Source organism: Salvelinus sp. IW2-2015, linkage group LG12, assembly GCF_002910315.2.
Source record: "Salvelinus sp. IW2-2015 linkage group LG12, ASM291031v2, whole genome shotgun sequence".
NCBI classification, from domain to species: domain Eukaryota; kingdom Metazoa; phylum Chordata; class Actinopteri; order Salmoniformes; family Salmonidae; genus Salvelinus; species Salvelinus sp. IW2-2015.
The window spans coordinates 76,655-89,745 of record NC_036852.1 but is presented as its reverse complement, the minus strand read 5'-3'; the positions used below and the strand labels follow the sequence as shown (position 1 = coordinate 89,745).

The following is a 13,091-nucleotide window of genomic DNA, read 5'->3' as shown; positions in this document are numbered from 1 at the left end:
GAAGGTGAGAACAGTGACTGTTCACTAATACTGGTAAACTACACTCCACCAACACATCCAATGAAGTGTCATGAGGTCTCGACTCACCTCTAAGTCTCATCTGTCCTGTGCAGTCGTTGGAAACCGTAGCGAGAGATTCCCAGACCGTTTAGACCACTCAATGTCAGTGTAGGGGGTTTAGGTGTTGATGTAAAGATGACACAATGTTCAAGGGATAGTTGAGGATTTTGGCAATGAGACCCTTTATCTACTTCCCCACAGTCAGATGAACTCATGGATACAATTTTTATGTCTCTGCATCCAGTATGAAGGAAGTTAGAGGTAGTTTGCGAGCCAATGCCAACTAGCGTTAGCTAGCGCAATGACTGGAAGTCTACAGAACAACTTGCATGCTAGCTGTTCCGATAGATTTCCAGTCATTACGCTAATGGCAGTTAGCATTTTGGCTAACGCTAGTTAGCAAATTCCTTCAAACTGCATGCAGATACATAAAAATGGTCTCCACAAGTTAATCTGACTCTGGGGAGGTAGATAAAGGGTTCATTGCCAACATTCCGGAATATCCCTTTCAGGCCTTCACGTTGTTCCCATTGGACAGAGGTTCCGTCTCCGCGGGGTTTGATGGTACGGAACATAGCTCAGTGGGCGTGGCCTGGTCGGTGTTCCCCTCCCCCTCCTGCCGATTGGTTCCTGTAGTGGCGAATGATGACCCAGGCAGCACAGCCCAGGTAGATAACCGTCAGCAAGGCAAAGTAGAAGAAGTAGACCAGGAACTATTGGAGAACAGAACAGCACTCATTAGAAAGCATATGGTGTTCCCATATGGGTGACGTCAGCTTGCAGGAAGTTGTCTGAGCGTGGTCGTAATCAGAGTGTGTGTGACTGACCTGGGAGTGCACGTCTAGTCCCAGACCCTTCTTGTCAGAGACGATGAGGGTGATGATGGTCTTCAGAATGGTTGCCAGGAAAGTGTTGACCCAAACACCAGGGCACACAGCTCCTTTGTGAGCGACGAGGCGATCTGGAAACTACAAACACCACAACAGGATAGTCAGCAGATTAAATGTACAGCCTAAAGTAAGAAAGACGTGACAGTTCCATGACAATGCATTCATATACTGCATACATCTGAACATGAAAATCCTCAAAATCCCATTATATGTATACAATGACGTTAAATAAAAGTAGACCTAAAGAAACGTACATGGCGATAGGCACGAGGAACTGGTAGAAACCCTTGAAGAGGGAGTAGGCCACATAGCAGACCCAGATGTTGCTGGTGGTCCCCATGAGGAGCAGCAGGCCAGCCTGCAGAGCCGTGATACACCGATCACCAGCTCAGACCACACGTTCCAGCGGATCTTCACGAAGCCTGCTGCAAACGACGTGATCGCACCTGGACAGAGTTAACGAGGTGAAGTTAGTCGAAGAAGATAAGCTGACTAAGTTAATGACTGAGTAGGTGATTAAGGCTTGGGGGAACTTCATTTAATAAATGCTGTGTGTGTGTGTGGACTCAGGGTCACAGTTTGACGACATCATATCAAGGCAAACAGAGGGATTGCGGTCAGTAAGCCTTTGTTATTATTATGCATCAATAAAATAATGATACTAAATGACTATGGGGAGCAGCACATTGTCTGTCGTCATCTCCCTGTGATCAACATCTAAACCACCGTCATCTTCCACCACCTTTCAACAGAACTGGACTGTTAGTCTTCTGTTGTCTCACCACATTCTGCTCATGGGAATTCCTCTTTCTAGATTGATGGGCTTTGTATGTCTCCTGTCCTTGTCAACTGTTTAGGTCATGTAACTTCAGTCATAATAAACCATTGGAGAGGGGTCAGTTAAAACAGGGTTTCCCAACTCCAGTCCCCCCCAACAGTGTACATTTTTGTTGTGGCCCCAGACAAGCACACCTGATTCTACTTGTAACTATTCACAACTATGAATCAGGCGCGTTAGCCTGGGGCTACAACAACGTGTGTTGTTGGGGTACTGGAGAACTGGAGATGGGAAACCCTGGTCTAAGACAAACTTATTGACCTGACGACACGTGATGCCAGACAACTCATTTGACTGAGAAAAGATGTACCTTGAAGCATGTTGCCATGGTGGTCTCACTACTACCTCTGCCAACTGCTGTAGGGGTGTTAATATTTTGTAGGAATCATTGACTTGGCAACACAGGCTCCTACCCTGTCAGACAGTAAAGAACCAGGTGAATACTACACATTGGTTATTAAAACACTTGTATACCTGGCTTTGGAGGGCCTTTGTACCCAGACTAAAACCTAGGGAAATGGATCCCTCACCCAGTAGTGTGGAGACAGCCTCCACCCCTCCGTTGTAGACGTGTTTGTTCTCCGTGGCGGGGTACACCTTGTTCCACAGGACATGGACGTACAACAGCACCAGGTAGTAGCCAGCGGAGTTGAACACCCACCACAGGCTCCACAGTCTCAGGCTGGGCCTCCGCGGCACGTTCCTCAGTTCCTTCAGCATCTGAATAAACACAGAGTCCCTCCAGGAGGAACCAGAGCTGAGAGGGCCAGGGAGGGGTATCACCTGAACCCAAGCCAGCTTCGCCCTGCTTTATCCTGGCCAGCTCTGACTGGGCGGCAGCCTGCTCCTGGAGGTTCCTCTGGGCAGCGTGGTGGGCCCTGTTGAAGAACAGGGACCTCTTGGGCCAGGGCAGGCAGCAGGAGAGCACCAAGCCAAAGGACACCAAGGCCAAGGAGACAGCACTGAGCGTGGCGAAGGAGAGCCTGCCCACGGATATCAGCACCTGGCCCAGCACTGAGCTGGCAAACACCCCCATGAGGACGCAAGAGCGCGAGTAGCTGGCCACGCGTTGGTAGAGCTCTGGGGTGACCAGGGAGAAGATATAGGAGGAGTAAGCCACGCGTGCTGCCATGGTGATGCCGTAGAAGAACTCCATGAACTGCATCTCTAAGAGGGAGGAGCCCAGGAGGAGGAGGAGCCAGATGGCCACGTGGCTGAGGCTGGAGAGGACCAGGATGGGCTTATAACGCAGGACGTCTGTCAGGAGGAAGACTGGCACCAGCACCACCATGTAGGAGTAGGACAGGATCGGGTTGATCTCATTGGTCACCTGGAGGAAGAGAATGGCGGGTATGAGAGGGGAAACCACATAGAAGAGACAGAGGGCTACATGGAACTAATTTCCTTGTAAAAAGTTGTTGTAGCTGAAGGCTATATAAAATGTGCCGGCAGGTGTTCTCAAATTGCATATTTAGGCTAGTTTCCTGTGAGTCCTCGAACACTGACAAATGCACATGCCTCATGTGCTGTTCAGAATAACCTTGTCGCTGTGCTGACACCTTTTGCCAATGCAACAACGTTAATCCCCCTCTACAGGAAATGAGGGGAGCAAAAACCTTCACTGATCCCCTTCATTTGAACTAAAGCTACATTGTATGCAAGGACACCTTCCAATGAGTCTGCAGACGTCAGGCCATTAGGTTCATTAGTTGATACTGAGCCAGACAAGCCTATAGTAACCAATCAGAAAAAGAGACTGACCTAATTTGTAGGAATGTGAACTTTGACCATACCGAGGAGGGTTACTGCACTCACACTGTGATAGCCTTATTACAGTCCAGTGGGTTCCATGACTAAGGAACACTGGAAAATAATAAACTGGCACTTTTTTCAATTACTTTAGGATTGAGCAGTTGTAGTTCAAGCTCTAGTATAAATTCAGATGAAATCGTGTCAGCTGATATAGCTTATATCAGGGTTGTCATTCTACGTGTCATACAAGGCTATAGCCTCCAGCGCATCATACAAGGCTATAGCCTCCAGCGCAGGACATTGCCTTTCATATCCCTCAAAATCAATTGGGCCTCAGGTTGAACTGACATGCCCTGGCCTTTAAATATATATATATCATTTTCTTTTTACATTTAACCTTTATTTAACTAGGCAAGTCAGTTAAATAAAGGTTAAATACATACTTTTTTTTATTCAGTAGAAGACCGATAGCAATAGTTGACACGACTAACAATATACTTGTTTACTAAGCAAGAGTGAAGATAAGTTTCTCGATCCTTCCTACTAGTGCTCCAAAATTATTGAACTCACATCGTAATCAAAATATTGACGTGCAATATCCATATCGCAAGAGATCCATATCGCATGCAATATTTTGAAACGTGTAATGGACGTTTTTATAGTTTCCGCCATTTTTTTCTCCTCTTGCGGCTGCTTCCCACCAAGCAGTGCAGTTCCTCCTCCTTGCTGTTAATTCACTGTAAGTTTGCATGCTATTCTGTTAGGTCAATGCAGTCAACCAATCGTTCCAAACAAGAACAATGCCGCTTTCCACTTTGGTTCTTAATAGCGATGGGGGACAAAATTTAAACAGTTACATATCGGGATATTATTTGTGACTGTATATCATACCACTGACAATATCGCCCCCCCAAAAATTGCGCTGTTCTCCATCTTCTATTTAAACAGGGAGCCAATTTGTTTTCAGCACTTTTATTTCCATGACTGATCAAAAYTCATTTTCTCATGGCTCTCTCTCGTTCCTCTGCAGCAGACAAATGGTGAGCAATATGTTTGGAACATCGAATCGCAATGAAATCACAGTATCGTATCGGCACCTAGGTATCGTGATAATATTGTAGCGTGAGGTCCCTGGCAATTCCCAGCCCTACTTCGTAATATAAGTTATTCCATTTCTATGATTCCAACAGTTCACCCTAGTATTTTGATCTTTAACATCAAATCGCAACATTTGGTAAGAATTCTTTTTTTTCTCAACTCGATTATTTACCCACATCGTGCAGCCCTAMCTCCTACACATCTACCCACCCTTAAAAACTGTGGTTAACTTAAGACACACACACACGGATAGTTGCACACACACACTACACACATTGCACTCTCACGCAAAACACAGCACACCAACATTCCAAACTGTTATAGGGRGATGACTGTGCATCACTGACCTGTTCCCTGGTGAAGTTCTTCTCCATGCTGAGCAGGTTTGGTGTTATAAAGGGCTCCCCAGGCTTCAGCTGCACCATAAACCCATAGAAACACAGGAACACCACCGACAACTCCCAGGTCCGGGCTGTCTTGGTCTGGCCGTCTGAGGAGTCCTCRGGTGGGGGAAGAGCCATCTCAGGGTCAGGCTCTCCAGGGGCGTTCTCCTTCAGGTCCAGTTCAGCCTCTTCCTCCACAGCCCTATCCCCACTCACCATAGCGTCTTTGTCCACCATGGTAGTGGCCTGACAGTGGACACTGGAGTCCCAAGTCTACCTCTGACTGTATCAAACGACTAAGTGGTATTGCTATAGTGAAGAGGCTTGCTATACGAATTTTCATAGAAACCAGAGAGTAGGGCCTAAACCTCCAATTCAGATGTTCTAAGCAGACAATGAGTAGAGATTCCTGTTAGCACTCCTCCCTTACAAGTTCCACAAAGGATCCAGTSTTAAACATTACAGAGGGGGTGAGAGAGAAACCTTTCACAATGACGAACATGGAGTTAAAGTGCTACCTGCAGCCATTTTCATACTGTATGTATGAGAGAATGTCAACCTTTGCTCCATTCCAWGGATTAACAATGATTGAAAGCAAGCTAGTTTACAGCTGGACTTATGGTCATTGTGAACCTGTAAAATACAAGAATGTTTGCAAATAGTCATTTAAAGTTTGTTTTCTGACAGAGTGCTGTATTCTTCATTATTTTGTGGGATGGTGCTCAACCAAACTCCCTATGTCCAAAGCTGCTCCTCTCCAGGCAGGGACATCAAATCACACGTATTTAGTAACAACCATGTAAACAACAACCCTAACAGATCGGAGCTGTCAGGTCACGAGTATTATTTGGGTGCAGTCAGTGTATTATAATGTTGTTGTTCTCTCTTGGACTGATTTATTAACTTGGGGTTGACACACTCCAAAAATAGATTCACAACGACTTTTGTAACGTCTACCTCTTGACCAGCTATTGCATTTAAGTTTACCATAGTTAATAGCTTTGTAATTGCAATGCTGCATGCAGTGAGACCAGACATAGTTACTTTAAAAAGTTTCGCTAAAACAGGGGTGCAACTTCTGCACGCATGGCTGGCACGAGCATATTCAATGTTAGCTAACTAGTTACGTTAGCTAACCAGATTCCAGTCTGGAATACCTAACGTCAGTTAGCTAAAGGTAGCTAAGCTTGTCGGAAGAGGTAGCTGAGCTTAGTTGATAAACCCTTGCTAGTAAACATGTCAGAGAGCTAGCTACAGCTAAAATCAACTAGCCAGAAAATTTGCTAACTGCCTACAGTAGCTACACTATCTAGCTAATGTAGCTCCATCATGCGAGTTAATATTATCTTATTGCAGGAACATTGGTGAACTTGTTACTAGCTGAAGTTGACACCAATAATTGGGTTTTAAAACATGTACATACAATCTTTATAATTGACAAGGAAAGTAGGTAACCTACCTCTAAATTCTTTCCCGACTGAACTCGTGTGCGCGCTGTTGTTCAATGAATGCATTTCAGAGCAACGAGTCTGTGAGATTTTGCAAGGAACTATGGGGGCTGTAGTTTCTGTTGATTGACCGGAGATAACCAAAATGCACCTTAAAAGGTATTTAATCAATTAACATTAGTATATCATCAATGATCAATACTTTTACTTTAATATCAATATCAAAATAGGCTACATATGTATTCCAATATATTAGGACATAATATCACATGAACATTTAATTAATAAGACAAAACACCCTAACAAAACATAGAGCATTCTACTGAGCACGCAACTGAACATTGCCCCATGGATAATCATTGTACGTGGCCGTCGCGTGCTGTGAAACGAGGGAGCTCTATTTTCCTGGCCCGGGTTGAACCGAGCAATGCGCATCATGTCATCGGGGGAAAGCGGGGAGAAGGAGCGCCCTTCTCAAATCAACAGCAATCTGCCCCCTCGGCCAATCGTCCCGAAACATACAACATCTCTTTTCCATAAAAATACATGTTGAATGTTCAAACTAGTTTTCATTGGGAAGGCAGATAAAGCGTTTTATCGCAATCACTTTTGCACAGAATCTGACTCATCACTAATCCGATGTATCACTCCACGTGCTTAATTACTTCACTTTTGTTTAGAACCGGCTCACGCCCGTCAGGCCGCCTGTTCCAAAATGAATGCAATCACCTTCACCCGATACAAACTCCTCCATCGGGGTAACCCGAGCTAGATAAACGAATCCCCTCAGTGTGAACGTCATATTAAATCTTTGGTTAGTAGGCTACATGTCGGCGTTACAATGTAACTGAATAAAGTAACGTTGTTATAGTATGAGGAGAAAACGTATGAGAAGTGTTTGTAAACGTTCTCTTTCGCGTCACGTGTGAGCTTTTAATACAAATTGGAATACGTCTACAGTATGAATATGCTTGAAAACGCCTGCAACATCATAAACAAACTTCAGCAAACATTTGCAACTGAGTTTGACCTTTGGTGCTATAAATGAGGGCATAGCAATGGAGTGGTGACTGACGCTCTCCAGTGCGCATGTCACAAAACCTATTGTGCATTGTCTACTTATTTTTCAAACTGGTTCTTTTATGGGATTTGGTAGGGTATTTATAACGTATTTACTACATGTATAAATAGTTCTCCCAGTATGCATGACCAATTTGATATCATGTGGTTGGTTTTAAGTTAAAAACTGTCTCAGGCTACATGGAGAGATTCAGTCCATTGTCACAGCACTTTAAATGTATATGATTTAGCCAGTCATGAGATATCTTCTGTGCCCTCAACAGAATCCAATAAACACATATCTGGGGATTTGGTTGTCATGCAGTATCCTAGCAGTCCAACAGTGTGCCTTGATTTCATGGACATCACAGCCATAGCTGTGAGGAAGGCCTCACTGCAAATTTGATCCATCCAACCTTTCCTTTTCTAACCAGGCCTGTCTGCATCTAGTGCTGTTTCCCAGACGAAACACTTCCTTCTGTGTCACCTCCTTTAGAACCAGACCCAATGTGAAAGGATAGCATGCATGCATACGGTGGCGGCATTCTGCTGTATCACTTTCACCCATGAATGTATTCTGTGCTTTCAACTAGGAACATCTATCTCTTTCAGATCAGTGTTATAAGGAATCAGACAGATAGGAAATAAGTCTTAGGACATAATTTCCACAACATTTTCCTGTTACCTTTTGACTTGGCAATATCCTGTATATTATTCACAGCGACCCACACTATTTCATCACAGCTGGTAAACCTGCCCATACTTCCCCTCTGTGCCCATCTTTCCCCTCCCACTTTCTATGAATCTTTTATGGCACTCCTGTACAGTATAGAGGAGGTACATCCTCTACAGCACAGCCTGTCAGCTGTTTTATTAGAGGGCTGAAATACTGCTGAATCAGAGGTTTCACTTCTCCTCCCTCTTTAACAATCAACTCGTACGTGTGTATGCATGCATTCCTGTGTGTGTGTGTGTTCGTGTGTGTCTGTGTGGGTGTCTGTGTGTGCACCTGTGTGTGTTGTCTGTGTTGTTCCTGTGGGCTGTGTCCTGTGTGCTGCATTCCTTGCTGTGGTGTGCTCATGTGTGGGTGCATTCCTGTGATGCTGGTCTGACTGCATGTGCATTTCCTGTGTGGGTCTGTTGTGCATTCCTGTGGGTGTAGTCTGGGTGCTGCCATTTCCGATGTGGTGTGTTGTGTGTGTGTCTGTGGTAGTAGTCGTTGTGCACGGACTGTGTGTGCTTCTAGTTCCAGAAATAATGCAACATGTCATGCGTAACCTCCTTTAAGAGGGTAGCCGTACATGAGAATGACTGTAGCATGCAATACAGCACCTGACTGGATCTCAGCTAGTGTTGTAGGGGAGCATGCTGCCTACTGTGTTATCACACTGGTCTAGGTGCATCAGAATCTAATCACTCTAATGTGTCCCAGGTCCAGGTCTTAAATCACTCACACAGGCTAAGTGCACCTTCCTAAATCTGTCATTAAGAGAGAGGGAGGTTCTAAGAGTCCAAAGGCAATTTCTCTGATTGGCTGGATGAGTCATTGCACTTATTGGCCCTGCCTTCAACGTCTCTCATTGGTCGTGCAGTTTTACAGCTGCCTCTCATTGGGCCAGTAGGAGAGAGTGGGCCAGGTCTTACTCTTGCTCTCTGTGTTTGAGTGTCTGTGGATGGGTAAGACACTCTCTCTCCCATCCTGGGAGTAACTGCTTGTGTTAGTTCCTGTCTGTAGGCTGTGTGAGTGTGTGTTTGGGTGTGTGTGTGAGAGAGAGAAAGGGAGAGAGTAGCGTTTACGTTTCACCTCCCTGTCTCCCTGTTCCCTGTCCTTCCTCTCCTCTCTACTCCTCCCTCGTTCCCTCTCTTGGACTACCCCATTGGGACCTACCCAGACCCCTTCCCTGCCTGGACCCTCTACTCTCCATCCCTTTGACTCTCCTCATCTCTCCATCCCTCCCTCTCCCGGGTCAAGGTAAGCACAACTCTTTCCTATTCAGAAAGGGACTTTATCTAGCTTCCTCTAATTTCCGACGTMTGATGAATTACAACCCTGGATAAGTTTACACCATATTGMTGTTTTCTAATCAAGTGCTGTCAGGTCAGAGATATTCAAGACAGTTGGCATTGCATACAGCCAGTGATCCTGGGAAGCTCTCTTCCATTTTCCTCCTTGGCTGCTGTTGAAAGACGCCTGCTTGCCTGGCCCTTCTTCCTCCATGCAGACCATGGCTCTGGTGAGTCTGCTCAGAGGGACGCAGGGAGGGAGAGAAAGAAGCAGGGGATTAAAATCAGCCAGCAAGGCCACATGGATTTCATCTACCCAGACTAAGCTCAGTCTAAAAGAGCTCCCTTATCTCTCTCCTATTTTTTGGTCTTTAAAACATCGGTATCCTGCTCTCTGGGCATGGCAATGTCACCTCATTTGAAAGTTTAAAATAAAAAGTAAATTCATGCTTGGGGTGCAGTGGTGGTTGTTTGTACCAGGCTGACTCGTGTTTTTGGTTGTTCTTTTCAGCTGTTTGTCATAGGCTTTTGACCTAATTAGCCCACAGATGCTCCAACAGTAGGTACAAAACGTACCCTATTTCTCCTCTTAGAAATGCATTGTCTCCTGTACTGTGGAGGTTGGGAGGCAGCACCATTAGCTAGCAAATGGAATTATGTTGCACACAGGATTAATTGCCTTACCCAGATGTGTAATATACCTGCTAAATTGAATCAAAAGCACGTGGCCTCACTGCATTCGCCAACTGTAAACAGGGTTAGAGGGAAGGCATGCTGACTGGTACTGAGGATGGACAGGCGAATGTGCTCCTAGCTGGCTGGGACTGGTTGGAACTTCCTGTTTTGAATCTAGTTTGGAGGGAGGGCTGAGTGTGTTGGATGTTTACTAAATTATTGTTGCGTTATACACTTACGACTGTGCTTTTACTAGCCAGTAGAACTGGCACATTGTAACTACTGTGACCTGCATGTGGACACGGTTTGTTGGGGTCATCTCGACCAATTTCAGCAACATATATCAACTGGTGGTGATCATACAAATATTCTCATGGCGTTCTCTGTTCTATAAGATGCATAGTTTTGTACTAGAAACAAACAGAGTCAACAAAATTGAAATGTTTTTTTTTTTCTTTACAAGCTTCACACGTCTTTGTTAACCAATGTCCAACGACTGTGTTTGGGGTAAGAACACCAGAATGCGGTCTCTATGGCTTGAAAGTGCGAGAGTCGAAACGGTTTCGCCATAAGTGTTTATTGACGCTTGTATTCTTGACTTCTCATAACCCTCTTTCTGTACAGTAGGACACTTGCTGCAGAGTTCAAAAGACATTAAAGATCCAGAACCTGCCCATTCAGGCAATACTGTGTCTTATTGTTCCAGTGTCAACCTCTCAAATAGGATGGATTCAATGTTTTCTAACAAGTGTGGGAAAATGCAGCTCAATAATGTGACATTTATTGAAAATCATAAGAAATAATTCACATTGTCATAATAACTCTCTTGAAGTGTGCAGCGTTTTGCAGTGGAGCCGCATTATTTGTAATCTAATGTATCTATCTGCTTCTATGCATCCATAGTACTGTAGCTCTAGAAACATACCTGCTTGTGTACATGCCTCACGGTTTTGGCAGTTCCATTTTACTCCCATATGGCTCTTACAACAAGGAGCTGACATGAGCTGTTTTTTATCAGGTGTAAGGAGGAAACTGATGATGATGGCTTATAGAACTCAGGGCCCCAAAATGGAACAGAAAACTTCAGCCGTATGGGAATTTGGAGGACATTTGACAGATTTGACGTGTAACGTTTGTGGTTGTGTGCGTGCTAGCACCTTCTTGTGTACGATAGGATGGCTAGTGTATGAAATGATGTATTGCTCCTGTCAAAACAATAAGAAGGAGAGACTTTACTACCCATTGATGGACGTCTACGGGCTGATACAGTAGGCTCTCATTACCACACCTCTGTGTCGAATAGGCTCATTAGGCGGTATTCTATTCTAAAGTCCCTCCTGCCACCCCTTTGCACCAAACTATAACACATGTTAGATGTAAGTGATACTCAGGCCTGAGAGAGAAACCTAGTCCTCTCTCTGTCTCACTGGCACACAGTTACGCGTTGTCGAGGATGAGGAGAGATGAAATATGCCATGGGTTTGACATGTTTAAATAACCGACCTTGGAAAATAAAATAAAAGATGACGATTTTTGAGACATCAAAGACAAGGAACAAGCCAACAGAATCAGTACCACACAACGCGAACACTGGCACTGTTTTATTCTGACAGTCCGTGTCGACACTAACTTACTACCAGCATCCACTTCTTACTACTTGTAGACTTAGCTTCTTCCTTAACTATGTCTTTTTTCCTTCTTCTCCCTCCTCTCTGTTCCTCTCTTTCTCTCTCAGGTTCCTCTCTCTTTCTACGTAACTTCCTCCCCTGACTTGACCTCATCAGGCTAATTGAACTCCTCCATCTGTACCTACATACATCGATCTACTCCTACTCTCCTCTCCTCCCTCCTCCATCACTAACCAAACCAGGTTATAGATCAGAACTACATGGAGTCAGGTTTATGTGCTTGACGGAGATATAGACGCTCATGTGAGCTCTTGTCCTTAGAATCATTATCCTCTACGTCCAGTGCGTTCTCCCATTAAGCAACTATTTCTGTCTCTGCACTCTCTACTACTAGCCATCTCTCTCTTCCATTCTGCTCTCTCTCTTGTGGAAGCACAGAATCTCCGGACAGTGTGTGTAAAATATACATTGTGCTTACATCTAATCCACGTGATGCTGTTTTGTTCATGTTTCATGCAAGCATTGTCTTGTCCTTGTTTGGTTACACAAGCATTTTCTGAGAAGAATGGATTGTCTGGCCGTTCTCGGTATGACACGCACATTGGCAAAAGTTGTTGATTGAAAACAAACCTGTGCCAACCATCTGGCATCCAGGTTAGCTACAGTAACATTGATGAACTATACACACATATAGATGTAGAATAGGATCAGAGAGAAGGCCAGACATCTACGTACTCTCTTTAGAGCTGTTGTATTTCTGACTGTATTATAGAGAATTAGCTGAGTAGACTGGAACAGGGCATTCGCTCAGACTGACATGTAACATCATGTTATACACACATATTCAGATCTTTATGGAACTCAGTCTCATTCCAAAGCATTGCATTTTTGGTTGATACCGCAGCCTGTGGACTAGTTGTTGTCAGAAAAGCCCTTGCGAGTGGTATACAGGGTCATGTTATAACTGCAAGCCTTATGACTGTTTATACAGGGTAAAGTTACACATCACCTAACGGCCACATTTCAGTACGTAAATCCAACCATCGTTATTATCCAGCACTAATATACTCTTACTAGGGCCTTTACGGTGTTGATGTCAAAGGCAACGGACAATTTAGAGAGCAGATGAATTTCTCTCAGAAGAGGTTGAACAGACGGGAGGAAAATGAGGGATGAATAAAGAGGTATATGGATTACTTTAAAGCAATCCACAGTTGAATAATCAAAGCGTTTTCCCCACTTCTGTAGGTAAAAGG

General features: G+C 44.5%; 1 protein-coding gene and 1 pseudogene across 1 annotated transcript; both read right to left on the bottom strand.

Annotated features, from left to right (window-relative positions):
* Positions 1-553, bottom strand: part of LOC111971042 (reduced folate transporter-like) — a 2,597-nt pseudogene extending 2,044 nt beyond the window's left edge.
* Positions 364-6,216, bottom strand: LOC111970828 (reduced folate transporter-like). The gene is given in 9 exon segments (XM_023997546.3): positions 364-667; positions 669-773; positions 888-976; positions 979-1,028; positions 1,205-1,325; positions 1,328-1,396; positions 2,319-2,589; positions 2,591-3,118; positions 4,986-6,216. Coding segments are annotated over 9 exon segments (1,605 nt in total). The 5' UTR covers positions 5,259-6,216; the 3' UTR covers positions 364-568.
* Between the last annotated feature and the right edge of the window lie 6,875 nt (positions 6,217-13,091).